Source organism: Pollicipes pollicipes, unplaced genomic scaffold (genome assembly GCF_011947565.3).
Source record: "Pollicipes pollicipes isolate AB1234 unplaced genomic scaffold, Ppol_2.1 Scaffold_7231;HRSCAF=8579_pilon_pilon_pilon, whole genome shotgun sequence".
In the NCBI taxonomy this organism is placed as follows: domain Eukaryota; kingdom Metazoa; phylum Arthropoda; class Thecostraca; order Pollicipedomorpha; family Pollicipedidae; genus Pollicipes; species Pollicipes pollicipes.
In genome coordinates this window covers 4,509,821-4,529,251 of record NW_023597034.1, presented here as the reverse complement: position 1 = coordinate 4,529,251, position 19,431 = coordinate 4,509,821, and the positions used below count along the sequence as shown (strand labels likewise).

General features: G+C 54.9%; 1 protein-coding gene across 1 annotated transcript; it reads left to right on the top strand.

The window, feature by feature from the left end:
- The first annotated feature begins 10,216 nt into the window (after positions 1-10,216).
- On the top strand, positions 10,217-15,156 carry LOC119109543 (peroxisomal (S)-2-hydroxy-acid oxidase GLO3). Its single transcript, XM_037233197.1, has 7 exons — positions 10,217-10,294; positions 10,757-10,892; positions 11,276-11,427; positions 11,919-12,039; positions 12,874-13,008; positions 13,984-14,477; positions 14,710-15,156. Exons 2-7 carry the CDS (start codon positions 10,759-10,761, stop codon positions 14,772-14,774), a joined length of 1,101 nt encoding a protein of 366 aa, XP_037089092.1. The 5' UTR covers positions 10,217-10,294; positions 10,757-10,758; the 3' UTR covers positions 14,775-15,156.
- Positions 15,157-19,431: the final 4,275 nt, after the last annotated feature.

Genomic DNA, 19,431 nt, shown 5'->3' with positions numbered 1-19,431 from the left:
TGGAGGTTTGTGCAGTGAAGGACGGGCAAGGGGCTATCAAAGGTAAGAGTTGGGTGGTGTTACCATAAAAATGAGGCCAAAACTAAGTCAATGAGATTGATTAATGGATCGGAAAGTTGACCTGACGTGATAATTTAATAGGTGATGTCCAACGGTAGAGCATTGGCACCCAAATTAAAAATAGCATTGCTTGTAATATGGGAGGCCTATGGGTCAGGTCAGGTGTGCAAATTTGCATGGAGAGAATCGATAATTCGTAACGGTTTACGGCCTCCGCAAACGCAAACAAAGTTTTGCAAAAACGTAGGTGGCAATGGCCGCAATAAACCGGGCTTGGCGCCAGTGTGATCTGCATGGCCCGATCTCCCTCGACTTGGGCCGGGGTGCCCCGTATTCGAGTTGTTGATTACCGGCGAGCCTGCCGGATGGACGGTTTTACAATCCGTCACTGAACTGCAGCCCGTACAGCCGTCTACATCATGCAGTTGATGCACGCGTCCATGTACGCTTTTTGCTGAGATCCGACATCAATTCTGAATGTCTCTATACGGACGGTCCATCATGCGCGCGCGACAACACAGGATCGGCACTTTTGTTCGTGACGCTGATCCGCTCTCCCCTCGGTCAGCGGACGCTGGTGCCGTGACGCCAAGCCGGGCCGCCGAGACCGGCACGAGGGCTCGATCCGTGTTACTCGGCTTTTTGCGTTTAGGAACACTACGTTTTCCGTGCCAATCAATTTTGACAGGTGAAATCGGAGTGATATTTCAATGCTGCACGAAAAGCCCGGCTGACCAAACAGCTTGCAAACAGGCAAAAAAGTTGCATAGCGCACCTGTGAAACATTGTGATTGCTGCTGGTGAAAACCGCACAACTTTGCGACCAGTGGTTGCTACAAATAATTAGCTTTTAGAAAGTCCGACGGTCCAGTCGTTCCGCGTCCGAAACGTCCTCATAGTTTCCTAACTAACTAACCCAATCCACGGTCCCGTCCGTAAAAAGCCGAGGCAATACAAAAGGCAGAGCAGTCCTCACAACTTGCTTTCGCATGTTCAGCAGAACCTAACCGCACACAGCCACAACAAACTAAAACGGAAAACCAAAATCCCAGTGTTTGCCGCCGCCCCGCAAAGGCTGCAATCACTCACGGCACTCCGTGCCATCGCTTCCACCCAGTACGGCAGCGGCTAGTGCAGCGAGTACGGACCCCACCGTCTTTCACCGGTCTCTCCAGCCGCACCTGCACGGCCGCCTGCTGCTGCAGCTGCTGCTGGTGCAACAGCTGCAGCTGCTCCTGCTGCTGATGCTGGTAGTGGTGCTGCGCGTCGTAGGCGGCCGCCGCCGCCTCGTACCCCTGCTGCTGGTAGTGCGGTGTGTAGTCCACACCCTGGTACTGCGGCCTGCCGGAAAACACAGCACTCAGAGTCGTGCACATACTTCCCAGAGGCACGCTGTCAGGTGGGCGCGACGCAGACCTCGAGGAATACGGCGACAAACAGCAGGATCGCCCGATCACTGCGACGCCAAAACGCGCACGCAACCATGCCCACTGCCGTTCAGGCTCTCGGCGATGCGCCGCACGATCCTGAAACGCCCGAACAAAACTGCATAGAACTTACAACTGACAGGGCACGTTAGCCGCATTCCAAAAGTGCAGACCGACTCCGCTTTCAGCCGCTTTCTCAGCAGCTGTTCGGCGAATGCAATTCATGCACGCTCGCATGTCAAGCTTGCGCAAGAACTGACGATTATACGAATGCTGGGCCTCCCCCGCTTCACGGCTGCCGGCCAAATAACAAGGTTATTTTTGAAACACCCAAAAGGACTCGAGAGCCTCCGAGTCATTCTTAAGCATATGGCGTGCTCGATCAAACGGCTCACTCCCGAAAACACAGTCTGCGCCGATTTCTAACCGACAACCCAAAACTTTTCACCTGAGTTTTCGAAGATTTCGCTGCCATGCTGAATGTAGCACTGAATCCATCAATAGCGTGGTTACCTGTACCGCTTTGTATCGCAACTTTACACGACGCGACGGCCGACGGCTGTACGCCGAGATCTTTCAGTTTTTGTGAGTAAATTCATGCACAGTAACTATGCATGTCGACCAACAGAAAACATTTCAAACGATATTTTAAGTGCTGCAATGGGTGGCCACTAACGGGAGCGACTATTGACCATAGTGGCATCCATCATCAAGCTACTCTATCATAATCATCAACACAAAGAACACTATTTCCAACTATTAAACCGCTATTTCCATCTGAACGCGTCATCAGAGCTTCGCGTGCCCTCAAACGCTGACAATCGCGACATTGTTCGAATTGAGCGCGGTTTTACGGCGAGCTGGACGCCCAGTCGCAACGCCGTTCGTTACATACAGACAACCAATCAAGAGCGATTGCAACTATTCAGCAGCGCGCCAGCCAGCCTGCCTCGCGTGAAAGGGGAGGGGAAAAATAATAAAGGACGAATAAATCGCGAGGCGCATGGTGTTCGCTTCGTTGAAATTATGAAAGCCAGGCACGGAAGTTTGTCTACTTAGAGCACCATATGGGCGAAGTCGAGGTTGGGGAGCGATCTTTGACGGAGCCATTCCCACTGATCGACGGCGGCCTCCAACAACAGGCGAGGCCAGTCACGCTATGGCGCGATGACGTCAACGGCGGCAGCATAGTAGTCATTCAGGCTTTAGGGCGCTTCCACTGACGGCGGCAGCATGTCCACGGCGCCAGGGCGTCAGCAGCGGTAGCATGTCCACGGCGCCAAGGCATCAGTAGCGGTAGCATGCCCACGGCGCTAGTGCGTCAGCAGCGGTAGCATGTCCATGGCGCCAGGACGTCAGCGGCGGTAGCATGTCTACGGCGCCAGGACGTCAGCAGCAGTAGCATGTCTACGGCGCCAGGACGTCAGCGGCGGCAGCATGTCCATGGCGCCAGGACGTCAGCGGCAGCAGCAAGTCCGTGGCGCCAGGACGTCAGCGGCGGCAGCATGTCCGTGGCGCCAGGACGTCAGTGGCAGCATGTCCACGGCGCCAGGACGTCAGCAGCGGTAGCATGTCCACGGCGCCAGGACATCAGCGGCGGCAGCATGTCCATGGCGCCAGGACGTCAGCGGCAGCAGCATGCCCATGGCGCCAGGACGTCAGCGGCAGCAGCATGCTCACGTCCTGGCACGCAGCTTTCCAGTGCCAACCCTCCCCAAAACAGTCATGTTCTTCCAACCTCGACGGCCACTGGCTCTACGAAACTTCTCTTACGGCCGAAATACAAAGTCACGGCGTATTCGCACGATGTATATTTGATGATGATGGTGATGATTTGGGGTTTTAGGGCGCATCGACTGCTAAAGGTCATGCAGCGCCCATAACTGTCGATTCATGCAGAGCCGTCAATCAGAGAAGTGCATCAATCAGGTCACCCTATAGAGCCATGATGATCGGCCCTAGCATCATGATGAGAAGATTACAGGAAAATCTATAGCGCGAAGGAACTGGAGCACTTTACCAAACCCGACGATGTTCGAAGAATCCCCTAAAAAGTCGCATGGCGTGCGACTCTGGACGTGGCGTCCGAAAAACTGCGCTCTCGTTGCAGTAAGGTGGCGGCAAGCGACTAGTACGTGATGCGCGGTCAGTGGATCAGAGCATCGACCGCAGCATGGTCTGTCGCCAGCCAATAGCAGGTGACGGTGCGTAGCATATGTGTGACCTATGCGTAACCGGCAAAGGGCAACTTCTTCCACCCCATTGTCCCGAAAGCACGACTGCCATAATCCAATGCGGGGTTTCACCGACTGCAGCTTGTTGGCGCTCAGCGAGTTCCAGTAGAACTGCCATCGCTTCTGCATAAACAGCGACACTGCGGGGTACATGTCTTGAGCAGGTAGTGGTGTTATAGGAATTCTAGTCCCTGTCGTAGCGCACTTTGCTGCCGCGTCAGCAAGATCATTTCCGCATATCCCCACGTGACTCGGGATCCAGCATAGAACGACCGTTTTTCCTGCTCGATCCAGTGAGCTAAGACGTGATTCAATGTCCTGAACCAGTGGATTCGACGGGGAGAAGCCGCTAACAGCCAGCAGGCTGCCCAAGGAGTCGGAAAGAATTAAATGCAGATTGTTATCGTCCACTTCAATAAAACAGAGCTTTGCTAATGGCTATAAGCTCGGAAGTGTAGACCGACGCGTGTGAAGGCAGTGTGAATGACCGTGTGGTGGATCCGCACACAAAAGCGCACCCTACACCTGCATCCGTCTTCGAACCATCTGTATAAGTCATCTTGTAACCGTCAAAGGAGGCCATGTGCTCTAAGGCTGCGCCTTTGAGTTCCGTCATGAGGACACGTTGCTTTTGCATATTTGATAGAGAGACATCCACTCTTGGCGATGCTAGCTCCCAAGGAGCAGTCTCCATGGGTTTAGGTCTGATGACACGCCGTAGGTTCAGGCCGCTCGCATCTAAAAGCTCTCTCATTCGTACACAGAAGGGAGAAGTTTTTGGTGACCGTTGACGCAGGAAAAGCCTTCGTAAGCTACGCGAAAACACTGCTTTGTAGGTGGGATGATCTGGGAACTGCGCCAGCTTGCACGTGTAGCGCAGTCCCAGCATCTGCCTTCGCAATGCTAGTGGGGGCTCGTGAGCCTCCACCAGAAGACTGTCTATGGGCGATGTCCGAAAAGCCCCTGTGGCTATACGGAGTGCGGCGTGATGCACCGTGTTCAGAGTACGTTTGATCAGGTCTGATGACCTGTCGTAGATAAAACAGCCGTAGTCAAGTTTTGAACGAATCAGGTAGCGGTATAGGAGTAGGAGTGTCCTCCTATCAGCACCGTATGACGTACGTCCCACGCACCTTAGGATGTTAAGAGATTTTAAACATTTGTCGCGGAGATTTCTGATGTGCTCACGGTATGTTAGGCGTCGGTCAAAGCGTATACCGAGAAATTGCGCGGTATTCTCATTGGCGACGCGTTGCCCATACAGCCTGATTTCCATATCAGGACAGTGACGGCGACGACGACAGAAATGAACTGCGGTTGTCTTCGATGTAGAAAACCGGAAACCGTTGAGCACTCCACTTCTCCAGACGTGTGACAGCCAGCTGCAGCTGTCGCTCCATCGTGCGAGTGGTCGATGAGCTACACCAAATAGCGAAGTCGTCTACAAACAGAGAACGGCTGATCCCATGTGGAAGCGTGTCCCCTATGTCGTTTATCATCACTGCGAGAAGAATGACACTTAATACGCTGCCCTGAGGCACACCATTGTCCTGTGGATACCTGTCGGATTGATAAGAACCAACACGCACCCGAAAGAATCTGTCAGTCAGAAAGTTTTGTAAAAACTTTCCCATGTGACCACGGATGCCACAATCGAGTAACTTCGTCATAATTCCATGTCTCCATGTGGTGTCGTAAGCTTTTTCTGTCAAAGAAGATGGCGCCGGTATGACGCTTGCTACTAAATCCGGCTCGCACTGCGGTATCAAGAGTTAAGATATGGCCAATCGTGCTCCTGTTTTTACGGAATCCGCACTGAGCACTCGTGAAAAAGTTCTGGCGTTCTAAAGTCCACGAGAGCCGCACATTCACCATTCTTTCCATGAGCTTACAAAGCGAAGATGTGAGGGCGATCGGGCGGTAGTCAAGAGCGTTCATCCCACTTTTCCCGGGCTTTAAAATAGGCACTACTATTGCCTCTCGCCAGATTGGCGGGAAGTTACCTGACACCCATATGCAGTTGAAAACTGCCAGCAACGCTCGTAGCACACGGGGAGGAAAATGCCGTATCATATCATTGTGGATGAGGTCGGGCCCCTCCGCTACACTACGCAGCGAGCGAATGGCCGCTTGAAGCTTCATCATAGTGAAATGTTTGTTGTACGTCAGGAGGTCACCTGTACAAAAATTAACCTGCGAAGTTTCACATCGTGCCCTGTGCCGCAAAAACCGTGGATCGCAGGTGCCATTTCGGCAACGGTCTGACAGGGCTTCCCCAATGGCTTCTGCCACATAACTTGGGTGAGTGATGTATTGACTTCCCACTCGCAGTACGGGAAGGGAAACTGCTGGATGCAGTCCAGCGATTCGTTTAATGCGGCCCCATACATGTGACGTCGGCGTGTGGCGATTTAGTGAATTGACGTAGCTGCGCCATGATGCACGTTTCGCCTCTCGTTTAGTGTGGCGTGCGGCCGCGCGTGCTTGCCTGAAAGCCAAGAGGTTTAATGTGCTGCTGTGCCGGTCAAAAGCCCTAAAGGCTCTCTGACGTGCACGAATAGCGTCGCGACACTCGTCGCTCCACCAAGGTACAGGGGTACGACGAGGGCATCCGGAGGTGCGCGGAATGCATCCTTTCGCCGCATCCAACACGAGAGACGTAAATTCATCCGTAGTCGGAGTTGCAGAGTCGAAATCGTTGGAGAACGTTTCGTCCAGGCGAGTCTCAAATCCCCTCCAGTCCGCCTTCTTGAAATTCCAACGCTGAGGTCGAGTACCAAGAACAGTACCACCACGGTACCGAACCCAGACCGGAAAATGGTCACTTCCAAGGGGTCCTCTGAAGCATCCCAGGTGAAGTGTGGTACCAACTGCGGACTACAAATGCTCAGGTCTAGCACCGACGATTGTCCGGATGGCAATGTAAAATGCGTTCTTGATCCTGTATTTAAAACGCACAGACCTTCGTCACGCACGAGAGCCTCACATAGCCTCCCGCGAGTGTTCGTGGAAGCACACCCCCACACAGTGTGATGTGCATTAAAATCGCCTAAAACGAGTAGAGGGGGAGGAAGTTGAGAGACTAACTCTCGTAGTCCTCCAGATGGAAATGAAACCCCAGGTGGCAAGAAGAGAGAGCAGACAGTTATGGTGCGGCGGTTGAAATTCCCCGTTGCTGCGACAGCCTGCAAGTCTGTTCTCAATACAAGACGCCGCGTAGGTACGCTTTGGTGTACAGCCAAAAGAACGCCACCGTAAGCAACGGTGTCTGTTGGCATGTCAGTGTGAAAGGTAGTGTACCCTTTCAGGCTGAAGGCCGCATCAGGCGCCAACTTGGTCTCCTGGAGACACACGGCTACCGGGCAGTGCGCGCTTAAAACTGTCTGCAAGTCCTGGGTGCTTGACCTTACACCTCTACAGTTCCACTGTAAAACTGACTGAATGAAGAGGCTTTAACAGCACTGTAAGGTTTTAAAAGAACTCAGCAGCGCTAGAGCCTGGCCCATGGTTGTTGGTTTTGTCGTCAGAACCCGAAGAGATCGGGCGGATCCTGGGTCGGATCCGGGGTCTACCGCCATCTGTTGGCGAAATCGGCCCCGGCGGTCCACGCTTTTCCGGACGCCCCGTCCTAAACTGAGCCGGCGCCGGCGACGCCGTGGTCCAAGGCGGCGGTGGTGGTGGAGCACCCATAGACGGGTCTCTCCGCGAGTCGGAGGGGCCTGAGGGAGCTTCCACACGCTTTCGGGGAGGTGGGACTACCTCCCCCGTGGGAGCAGGCCCGGGGCCCGCACCCGACAGCCGACTGGCTGCCTTTGCCCTCTCCTGCTCCTGAAGGCGTGCACGCTTTGCCTCGCGCGCCCGTCTCTCCGCCTCTTGGCGCTCAAGATTGTCCAGTTTCCGTCCCATCGTCTCACTCAGGGTTGTAGGACGTGATGCTCCTGGGGAGGACGGCTGTGAAGCCGGTGATCGCGCGCTTACTGGCGAAGACCGAGAGGTTCGGCCCCGGCGGGCCACGGTCTACTCATTGCTTTCGGCTGGTGTGGGGTGGGGCGGCGAGGTAACAACTGGCGAGCTGGCCTGTACCTCAGAGGGGGCACAAGGTGCCAACGGGACGGGGGACGACAGTGTTGTCGATGTTGTGGCGTGCACCTGAGACGCCGGTACAACCGACAGCCCGGACGATGTAAGCAGTTTAATGAACTGCGTTCCAGTCACCTGGTCTAAGGAGACCTCAGGTGGGACATGGGCCTTGGCCGCCGTGGCATGATGTCTTAGGGTGACTCAGTTCATATAAGTCCCTTGCTTCCCGAAATGAGATGTTCTTCGTGGTTTGTAGTGCGATGATCTCCTTCTCTCTGGCGTACGCCGGGCATGCGCGATCAAAAGTGGAGTGAGGTTTCTGGTTTTCCCCACAGTTCACACACCATGGGTTCGCTGCAGTGCACTGATCGCTCGGGTGCTCCGGAGAAGCACACTTGCCACATGCTGGCTGGTTGCGGCAGAAATCCCTCGCATGTCCAAACATTTGGCACTTAAAACATTTCATGGGGTTCGGAATAAAAAGGCGCACCTTTACCTTCACGTAGCCTACCCTTACTTCAGATGGTATGTCAGGACGATTAAAAGTCAGCACAATGTTGTTCGTGGGGACCAGCTCCGCACCTCTGCGCACCTTGATGCGGCGAGCATCCGTTACCCCGAACTCAGCGAGACCGTCGACTATCTCCTCATCACTGACATCTCTCAGGTCAAAACAGTTCATGATACCCTTTGACGAGTTCTTTGTCCTATGGACCTCCACAGCCATCGCCAGACACATCCTTTTTCCCCTCCGCATCCCGTACACAGTACACAAACCTATCCGAGGTCCTGGCCCGTTTGGCCTCCTCTCCGTTCTGGGACTCAACCTCGATCCCGCCGTCCTTGAGCTTATCGCATCGGAGCACCTTTCCAAACCGATCACACCCATTTCGCCTTTGAAAGGGCGAAAGGGACGACAACGGCTTCTCGGCGCTTCGAAAAATCAAGATCCGAGGGGTAGGCGCTGACGCACTACCACTTGCAGCCTCAGTCCGCCCCCCTTTCGGGGTGCGGGTGTTTTTTGAGTTTATGGTTGCCATGCGTGTAAGGTTGTAACATTCGGCACCGAGGCTCCCCACCCACCTCGGAGCCCAACTGGGGGACGGCCCACTCACCCAGGGGGTGGTGGTTCCGCCAGGGCTACCCCGGTGCTAAACAGGGCAAACGACGCCTCCCACACGGCCAGGTGTAACCAGGGAGACCCCTCCCTGTCCTGACCGTGGTTCAGCGCCGCCGCCCCTTGACCCCTTAAGCCGCTGCGCGTGGCCAAGCGCCCCAAGCGGAAACCCGCAAGGAGCACCCAACCGCAACGCGAGCGACAAGCCGCTAGACCCGTGTGGGGCCCCTCGGGCCCCCCACGCCCCCGGATATTCTGGCCAAAGTGGAGTGTTGGGACGCGCCGTAACTGACTCGCACGACGTGCTCCTCAGCCACCAGGATCCGATCAACCCGGGGACGTGGGCGAGGGGGCAAGGCGACCCCGATAAAACGAGGATGAGGAGTGGTGATAGGGCCAGATGACGGAGAACAGATAATGGGAAGCGGAGCGGGCGGGACAATGAGCAGGAGCTCACGTACCGGCAGGGTCGCTACGCCCTGAAAGGAACAGCTTGCGCTGTCCAACCGTTACCGGAGCTGGGACCCGAGGGGGCGCTAGTCCCCTACACCGGCCGAACCCGGCGCCCCTGCGGGGCACGATGTATATTTATGTACCCTCATTGTCGTTTTATACCGTGATACACCCCAATATTTCTCCTAAATGTTGGCCTTAGCGTCGGCACTATGTTGCCTAAGTGGCAGTCGTACTTCACCACGGCTGTCCGTAACGCAATCAGGTAAAGCGCTTCTGCCAAAGGCAAGGCGCGTAAGTCACTGCCTCTTGTTTTTTGTTGCTGTTTTTTTTTAAAACTTGATGTGGCTGAAAAGCCACCTTTTGATAACAATGTGTTGTTTGTTTGCTCGCTTAAGGACACAAAAAAAAATTGCAGGCTGTTGTGGTACACGGCATCCCTCCCAATGCAGCCAAACGGCAAATGTCAACCACAGGGTGGTATACGTCGATACCAGCGTCTGGTGTCCCACACTAGGAAGCATGGGTATCGGCTACAGCACCGATCGCAACTACGTTAGCACATCTCCGTAACCAGTTGACCGCCAGCAACACATCCCCACCACTCTGCAATCCTGACGAAGCCTCTGAACTCGAGACCAATCCCGAGTCTGAGCGTTACTGCAGGCTGACATAATTTCCCACGACACGAATAGAACGCTCAACGTTACTTAGCTAAGTATTCTGGGTTGACCCCCCCCCCCCCCCGTAATGTGCCGCTGACACCGCCCTTGAGCCGCGCCACCCGGCCATCTGGCGGCGTCAGCGGGTTTTCTGGCAGCAACACGCGCCTAAACAGAGCAGGGTCGGAGGCCGGCGGCCGGAGGCAGCCTCAGCGGTGGGGCACGTGGCGCGCCGTCCACGCCATCCCACCACTGCAAGAGGTGAGTCGTTTCGCCACGCGCCCGTCCAGATTGTTCAGACGTGCTCATCCCCGAGCGGCGGGTGACACCATCGAGTTGAGCGACCTGTATCGGGCCAGTGCGTCCGCCGAGGTCTGGCTGGTGGCTGCCGCCGCCGCCCGACGCGCCGGGGGCCGCTGGGAGGCCCAGCAGGACACCAAATGACCGTGTGTAATGTAAACACATGTTTCACTGGATAAATGCATTGAAGCGACAGGACCCATTGCACCATAGCGTACGTCGTTCCCCGCGAGAAAACGTCACCCTGCTTGACTGCTTGACTCCCGTAAACAGAACACTGCAATGATTCCACCCCGCACATGTCATGTCGCTGAGCGCTGCCAAACCAGGCACGTTTTGCAGAGGCTGGCGGGAGTTAGCTAGGTCTCAACCTCACTACAGCGCGCGAAGACCGGAGCTAAACACCTCACTGCGCTGTTCCAGTCATGTACCCCGTGGTGTGCATTGATGACCTGGAGCGGTCCGCCCTGGCCCGTCTGGACCAGAACGCCCTGGGCTACTACAGCAGCGGGGCCGACGGAGAGCAGACGCTGAGGGACAACATCGCAGCGTTCCAGCGGTGATCAGGGGAGCTTGTGGGCCGGGTGACCAAGTGTCAGCTTTATTACGCCGGGGAATGGGCGGCAGCATCGGAGATTCAGCTAATTAGCCTCCACGTCCCGCGGGTGATACGCGGACGTGCCAGAGGGTCAAGGGACGCACGATGTCTGTATTATGCCCGGCGCTGGAGGTAACGGCCGACTCCCAAGCGTTACCATGGCAACCACCTAAAGCCCAGCACGCTGCAGTATGTGAGTCCGAATGACGTGCATGGGTGTGAGCAAGTGTTTAATGACGTTCACACAGCTGTAACACTGATGTGAAATGTGAATGGTACGCTCGCATGGCACAAGTCCAACTGTGGACACTCGCCCCCGCCAACACGCCTGCTGCTTTCGACAGGTACCGCCTGCGTCCACGCTGCATGGTGGACATCTCCACCATTGACCTCACACAGACGGTGCTGGGTCACCAGGTCAACATGCCGATCGGTGTGGCGCCGACAGCCATGCAGAGGATGGCGCACCCCGAAGGCGAGTGCGCCACCGCAAGAGGTACGTCGGTACTGAGGGGTACCCGCATACCCAGCGTACCCCTGTCAGGCGTGCGCTCAGACTCGTCCACAAGGATACGGAACAGGGTCGATCTGAACTTTCCCCCACGGAATTGCTGACCTCGGTCAGGTTGCAGAGGCCGGCGTGCCGATACAGCGGCTAACGTTCAAGTAACCGCTCACGGGTAAGGGCGCAACTGACCAAGGTCGCTTTGGAGCGCAATGGCAGCACCTTTTTCAAGACCATTTGGCTTACGGGCAAGAGCAAGTGCCTCCTGGATGCAGGGACACTGGTTAACACATTCCGTCCACGAAAACAAAGTCAAGCCCAAACTGTCGGACCGGAACACCGAAAGTCTAATTTGTCCGAAAATTCCACTACGATACCCAATCGAAATACGACGCTGCGACTAGCCCGCGTGTACGCCTGGCTCGTGGAACTGTCATGAGAAGAAGAGTCGATGATGGACACGCGTCCCCACCACCTTCCAGCGGCGGAGCAGATGGGAACCATCTTCACTCTCAGCACCATATCCACCAGCAGCATCGAGCAAGTGGCAGCGGCAGCTCCACGTGCCACCAAATGGTTTCAGCTGTACGTCCTTAAGGACAGGTAGGACGGTCACCACTAGTTTAGGATGTCGGCATTAACCAGTTTAGCGTGCTCACGGAAGCGCGCCACGAAGCACGCTTCGCTTCCTTTACCGTACGACGAGCAAAAGCTCTCGCCTTCTAAAATTCTATCAGGTTTTCCACGCTACTCCTGGCGTCACAAGTTCGAAGCGCAGAGACAGATTCTCCAAAGTGCGGGTTTTCAAGTGTCACTGTCAAGGGCGAGAGCCAAACTGGTGAGAATATGATTCTAAAACTGATTTCCTCCACAAACTCTATCACAAACTTGATGTCAAAGATCGGGTTTACCACAACGAGGGAGCGCAGGGGTAGTCTGCGCCATGCGCCAGAGGAATGCTGGCGCTCAGCTGCCAACTCGCGGCAATTGACAGGCACGCCGGCAACTAACAGCGGGTGATCGCAGCCAAGACATGTTGGCGCTTGGCCTCCAGACAGGAGAAAACCATGTATTCCGTAGGCACGACCGATACGAAGGTGACTTCATTCGATGCCAGACAGTGCGTAAAAAATGTACGTACAAAGCTATTAAGTAGAACGGTATTCCATAGAAACGGCCGAGACCACAAGACCCTAATTGTCTGTGTCAACGTGCGCACGTTACGTTTCTGCAGAGGAAGCATTTTCACTCCCAGCTCCAGCTAGACCTAGCATATATTCTCATCAGTTGTCGGAGATGCATCGCAGAAGCGCCACAACGCTGACGTAACCACAGACCGCGAGTCCAATGCTCGTTTCTCATTCCTTTAGTGCCTGCTTAAGAGGGCAGCGTCAGTGACTAGCGGGCAGCGTCGTCAATGACCACGCCTCCCTTCAGGGCGATGACAGTGAGAATGGTGCAGCGGGCGGAACGGGCCGGCTTCTCGGCCATCGTGCTGACCGTGGACGCGCAGCTCTTCGGTAGACGGCTGGCCGACGCCAGGAACGGATTCCAGATGCCACCCCACCTCAGGTATGCGGAATTGCCCGGCGGCGGCGGTCAGGCAGTCTGACAACTGTTGAAAGTCGAGACGACAATTCCTGCACTCGAATCTCCGCAAGGCATGCCCCAAAGTTGTCATGAGGGCGAATTAAAGAGAGTATCCCACCTTTCTCCTACTTTTGGCTAATTGTTATATTAAACGTGTGCGATTCCATCAGTAATAGCAGTTTTCTCGAAACCCTTCTATATAGTACAAAATTTGTATTTGAAGTAGCCGCTCTTGCGGGGGAAATCTCATTGGACTCAGCAGTATGAAAGTACCACGTTTCATTTGCCTTGCTTTCCCACATATGTGTTCTGCAATGTTTGCAACACATGTATGCGTCAGAACGTGTGTGTGATAAATGCTACGATCGCTTGAAACACTGCATTTATTTAATAAGATATGTAAACATGAAGCTATTGTCCCGCGAATTCCACGAAACGTTATATTATGGCTTTGATTTCTTCCCAATGCAATGTAGAACAGTGGCTCTTTTCGAGGCGGACTTTGGCTTTGGAAATGGGAGTGTTACATGACCCATATGACGCACTGTTTCAAACTTCAACCAATGCGCTTCTCAGTTTTCAAACTTCAATCAATGCGCAACGTCGCCCCTTGGGTCAATCACAAACGTTCTTTTATTCGCACCAGTAGGGGTGCGCATGGTGGTTGTCATGACGACGGTGGTCACGACTGCAGGAAAGAAGCCTGGTGCTGCTAAAATGTGTTGAAAGCATGCTTTGGACTCGAAAATACTTAAAATCAATAACCTTGCCTTGACATGACGATACTCCAGAGGCACTGCCCAGGGATTTTTTTGTAAGACGTAAGTAGTTCTGAGGCTCCACTTGAGTGTGTTCTTTAAATGTACCCCAAAGGTGGGACACTCCCCTTAAAGCTAATGTAGGACAATGCCATACTGTGGAATGTGAGCGCGCCTTGCTAGATTGCGCCTTCCACAGCATGGCCAACTTCACCGAAGAGCTGAAGAACACTGTCAAGGGCTCAGGAGAGCAGGCTTCGGGCATAAACAACTTTGTGCAGACCCTGTTCGACCCGTCACTGACGTGGGACGACCTCAGCTGGCTGTGCGGCGTCACCCGGCTGCCGGTGCTGGTCAAGGGCGTGATGACGCCAGAGGACGCCGCCACCGCCGTCGACCGCGGCGCCAGCGGCGTCATCGTCTCCAACCACGGCGGCCGCCAGCTGGACGGCTGCCTGGCGACGGTGGACGCGCTGGGCCCGGTGGTGGCCGCCGTCGGCCACCGCTGTCCCGTCTTCATGGACGGCGGAGTGCGGCGCGGCACCGACGCGCTCAAGGCGCTGGCGCTGGGCGCGTGCATGGTGTTCGTGGGCCGGCCGCTGCTTTGGGGCCTGGCGCACGACGGAGAGCGCGGCGCCCGGCTGGCGCTGCAGCTGCTGCACAGCGAGCTCCGACTGGCCATGGGACTCTGCGGTGAGCTCCACCACAGTACTGGAGGGGAGCTGATCATGAGACTCTGCAGTGAACTTCTGTACCGGGGCAGGAGGGGAGGTGACCATGGGACTCTGGTGAGCTATAAAAGAGTGCTGGAGGGAGCTGGCCATGGGACTCTGTGGTGAGCTATAGCACAGGAAACCGTAAACTGGCAGCGAATGGGGGCTGCTTGACTCACAGCCCACGTACTGACCAATGCGGTATTTTTCAGGCGTCACGAAGGTGGCTGATGTAACCGAAAAGGTTATCGAGAAATCGGAGCGATCGCACCTGTGACGCACGAGGCTCAAGAAGCATCCAAAGTAACCGAGAAGGTTCTCGAGAAATCGGAGCGATCGCAACTGTGACGCAAGAGGCTCAAGAAGCGTCCAAAGTAAGTAAGTAAATAAGAAAAGGTTCTCGAGAAAGTCTTACAAAAGAAAAGTCTTAACAAGACATGTACCGCATTTTACGGGACGGGATAGTGGCAGATGGTTCGACAATAAAACGGTGCTTTTCTAAACGTGTTTCAAAGCCTGCATAGTCGAAACGTGCGCGTCACGCGTGGCAACAGAGCTACGGCCAACCCAGAGGCACCGGCCAGATCCTTACGTTACGCAAATACCGCCCCAGCAAAAACAGCCCACGGGACGCAGACCCTTTTTCCTACCGATTGCGTTGCAACAATGACCACATCCAATCGCAACGTGTGAGGACAGACACGTTTCCGGGCCTCTGAGATGTACGCGAGTATTTTTTGACGTTAAAAGGAAAATTATAACCCGAGGCATCGTGAGTTTTTCTTGCCAGACAACTAGAATTTTTCTTCAGCTTTCCGCAACAGAGCATTAGACTTCGGGGCATCTATCCACAAGCCACAGCACACAGCCCAAACGCCACAACGCGTCACCCCCACCAATCTCCGCGCGCGCAATGCGACCGTGATCACCTCGATGAAGGAGGTGATCTCTATCCTCGATCTAGTTACCAGGCCCGGACTATCAATACATGTTTTTGCGCTCTGGATGCACCGGACCTTCAACCGCTGACGGCGCCCATGGCAGTGGACATGTTAACGCAGTGTTGCCTGTAAGGCTGCAGCCAAGCATAGCTGTCTGATGTGCGCGCCACGCACCGGCTGCATTTTGGGGAGACCGGCGTCGAAGAAGTGTGCAGTGCGGCGCATTGTTATGTGCGAAATCGCCACGATGTCAAGACGCACGTAAATGGTACTGGGAATCAAGCCCCATGGACACAAGCAAAACAACCAATGATTTAAATAAATTGTTTACGTAGTGGAGACCTGATAAACCCTACAGCATGCAGCTGAGTGATAAAGTGTGGGCGCATGACCAATTAGAAGCGTTTAGTTTGTGTTCGATTTTTTGCATTTCGTTCTAGATCACCGAAAAAATAATTACAATCCCAGTGGCCACAAACCATTTTCTGCAGGTCATGATAGTGATTGTTTCTGTTTCGGATCCTAGTCCTGACATGGCCTGATCCGTCGTTCCTGAGCCTCCTGATCCACATACAAGTATATCATCGACTACTTAAAACCCATCCACTAGCACTGTGCAGCAACAAGTCGATGAGGAAAGGGGAGAAAGTTTCTAGAGAAGTGGAGGCAAACCTCGCCACGGATTGGCTACGACACGGCGGGAGATAGCGTTGTACTCAGTCCGCTGCAAAGGGTCTGCGGAAGTGGAGGCAAACCTTGCCACGGAATGGCTATGACACGGCGGGAGATAGCGTTGTACTCAGTCCGCTGCAAAGCGTCTGCGGAAGTGGAGGCAAACCTTGCCACGGATTGGCTATGACACGGCGGGAGATAGCGTTGTACTCAGTCCGCTGCAAAGCGTCTGCGGAAGTGGAGGCAAACCTTGCCACGGATTGGCTATGACACGGCGGGAGATAGCGTTGTACTCAGTCCGCTGCAAAGCGTCTGCGGAAGTGGAGGCAAACCTTGCCACGGATTGGCTATGACACGGCGGGAGATAGCGTTGTACTCAGTCCGCTGCAAAGCGTCTGCGGAAGTGGAGGCAAACCTTGCCACGGATTGGCTATGACACGGCGGGAGATAGCGTTGTACTCAGTCCGCTGCAAAGCGTCTGCGGAAGTGGAGGCAAACCTTGCCACGGATTGGCTATGACACGGCGGGAGATAGCGTTGTACTCAGTCCGCTGCAATGCGCCTGCGGAAGTGGAGGCAAACCTTGCCACGGATTGGCTACGACACGGCGGGAGATAGCGTTGTACTCAGTCCGCTGCAAAGCGCCTGCGGAAGTGGAGGCAAACCTCGCCACGGATTGGCTATGACACGGCGGGAGATAGCGTTGTACTCAGTCCGCTGCAAAGCGTCTGCGGAAGTGGAGGCAAACCTTGCCACGGATTGGCTATGACACGGCGGGGATAGCGTTGTACTCAGTCCGCTGCAAAGCGTCTGCGGAAGGTGCGCTGCACGCACAGCCACGTGTGGAGACAACACCCTTCGAAGGGGGATTTCGTGACTGGAAAAAGCGGGGGGGGGGAATCCAAAGGACACGAAACGAGTGACTGCCACCGACATGCGGCGTTGAGGCTCCAGCTGAAGACCTGCCGTTGGGTGGGCCACGGCGTGACTGCACAGAAGCTAGGGTCAAGTCGCCACCCAGAAAATGCCAACTCTGATGTCTTCATCCGCATCATACATAGGAAGACAAGGGCTCCCTTTCCCTGGACGTGCGCACAAAGACGGTGCCTTTTTTAACCTTGTGATCGACCGAGCGGTGGCTAACGAACTGAGTGACGTCGTGTAGTTGATCAAAAAGCGGGGTAATTGGATGTCAGATGCCACTCAAAACTATCGCACCTGATCATATGAGATCATTGCTATGATTGGCTGCGGTATCCAGCAAGGAACCATGCATGGGGTCCACAACGTCCCCAGAGTTTGTGGGCGTGGTCGCTGACGGGACCACAGATATCAGTGGCGCCCTACCATTGGGTGTATGCCTGCGGTACGCGAAATCTGACACCGCTGCTTCCGCGAATGCTTTCGTGGGTTTCCATGACGCCCCAAGTAGCACAGGTGAGGTTCTGACAACGATCGTCCTGAATGTTCTGACACGATTCGACGTCTCAGCGACAAAGCTGTCAGGTTTCTCGCAAGGCACTACCACGAACGTGAGTAGAACGCACCAGGACGTACAGAGTAGACTGAAGCCCCTGAATCCTCTGGATGCGTACGTCCCGTGTACTAACCACAGATCGGACCTGGTCCTCCAAGAAGCTGGCGGGGAAGTGCTCCCGGTAGCCGACTGCCTGCAGTATGTCGAAGATGTGGCGAACACAACCAATGAATCGGCAAAGCGCACAAGCCTGTGCAAGCCGCTGTTCCACGAAGGAGAGGTGCTTCGAAAACCCCTGGGGATATGCGCCACAAGATGGTGCGTGCGGGCGACGGCCACGAAACGGATGCTGGATCTGTACCACATAAAGGAGCTGCTGTCGCACCTGGAGGAGGATCGCTCAAGTCGTGGTGAGATGAGAGCTACAATCGCCGGACTATCCCAGAAGGCGGAAGAGTCTCCCACGTACGCCTCACTGGCACTAACCGTGGCCATCTTTCAGCCTCGTGAAATGGTGGCAGCGTCCCTGCAGAACGCCTCCTGCACAGCTCAATCGGCACTGCAGTCGCTCCTCCCGCTCAAAAGCCGTCTGCAGGACCTGCGGAACGGCCGACTGAAGCGAGAGACTGACCAAGCTACAGCAAAGGCTGCTGCTCTGGGCCTAGTCACGCCACCACCAAGAAGGCGCACAAAAACACCTCGGAAGTGCGGCACGACGGCGTAACGGCGAATGACTGCCAGATGTCGTCCAGCGAGGTCTCGCGACTGGCCTCGCTGGAGGCCTTGGACCTGGTGATCGCCGGGCTGGAGAGCCGCTTCCACACCCCTGGTCTCCAGCTCGCCGTAGATCGTGAACAGGCAGTTCTGGAAAGTCTGTCAGGCCAGCAGCTGTCATCGTTGAACGCATTGCAGCTGCCGCCGTCCGTCGATCACGAACGGCTACACTGGCAGCTACCGGTGCTGAGTAGTGGCTTTCCCGAAGCACCGACCTCCATCGCGGAGGTGTGCGAGAAATTATCGGCGACGGATGACACGAGAGGCGGATGTTTAGCGAGGTCGAAACACTATTGTCCCTGATACCCAGTCTCCTCTGCACGGTGGCATCTGCGGAGGCCATTCCCTATGCTTTGGCGTCTGAAGACCCTGCCGTCAATATGGGGCAATCTTGCCTTACCCATCTGGTGCTCATGCATGTTCACAAAAAGAGGCTGCACAATCTTGACATCGAGGAGCTGAAGAAACGATGCGTGGAGGAAACTCCGAGAGGATGCCAACGTTTGGCCGCTGCTAGGTAAGTTCCACAGGCATGACGTCGCTGAAGTAGTGTCACCATCCGCCTGCCACCGTCTCCTTGCGGTTCACATACTCAATGTTGCACAAGGTATGACCCCAAAAGGGCTAGATATGCCGTACTCTGGATGAAATTTCTGCAAGTGCACTACACACATAGGTATGAAGACGCACAAAATCAAGCGATGTCGTCAATCGACCAGTGTGTGGTAAATTAGCAGTACCAATCTCTGTCGCAGCCTCCAAATAGGCATTTTCATCGAGCCACCGGAAGCCTGCCACGTTGCTGAGCATGGAGCTTAACATCCATTCCAATATGTATTTGCATATGTCATTTCATACTAACGCTGGGCCCCACCCAGAATAATTCGGAGCAATCGCAATGGCCAGAACCAGGAAACTGTTCCTGGCTCCGGGATCAACGTTCCCCCAAAATGGCAACATTCTGTCGTCTAAATAAATTTCCAATTCAGCATAAACAAAAAGTTCTGTCAAAAATAGTTCCTATGTCAGGTCTCTGACTAATTTTGACCCTCTCAATGAAATGACTAAGAC

What these genes read in the sequence shown, in the direction of transcription:
- LOC119109543 (XM_037233197.1), top strand. Translation starts at nt 10,759, where the DNA reads ATGTACCCCGTGGTGTGCATTGATGACCTGGAGCGGTCCGCCCTGGCC. An exon ending in AACATCGCAGCGTTCCAGCG is followed by an intron (nt 10,893 to 11,275) that starts GTGATCAGGGGA and finishes TGCTTTCGACAG; the next exon opens with GTACCGCCTGCGTCCACGCT. An exon ending in CTGTACGTCCTTAAGGACAG is followed by an intron (nt 12,040 to 12,873) that starts GTAGGACGGTCA and finishes GCCTCCCTTCAG; the next exon opens with GGCGATGACAGTGAGAATGG.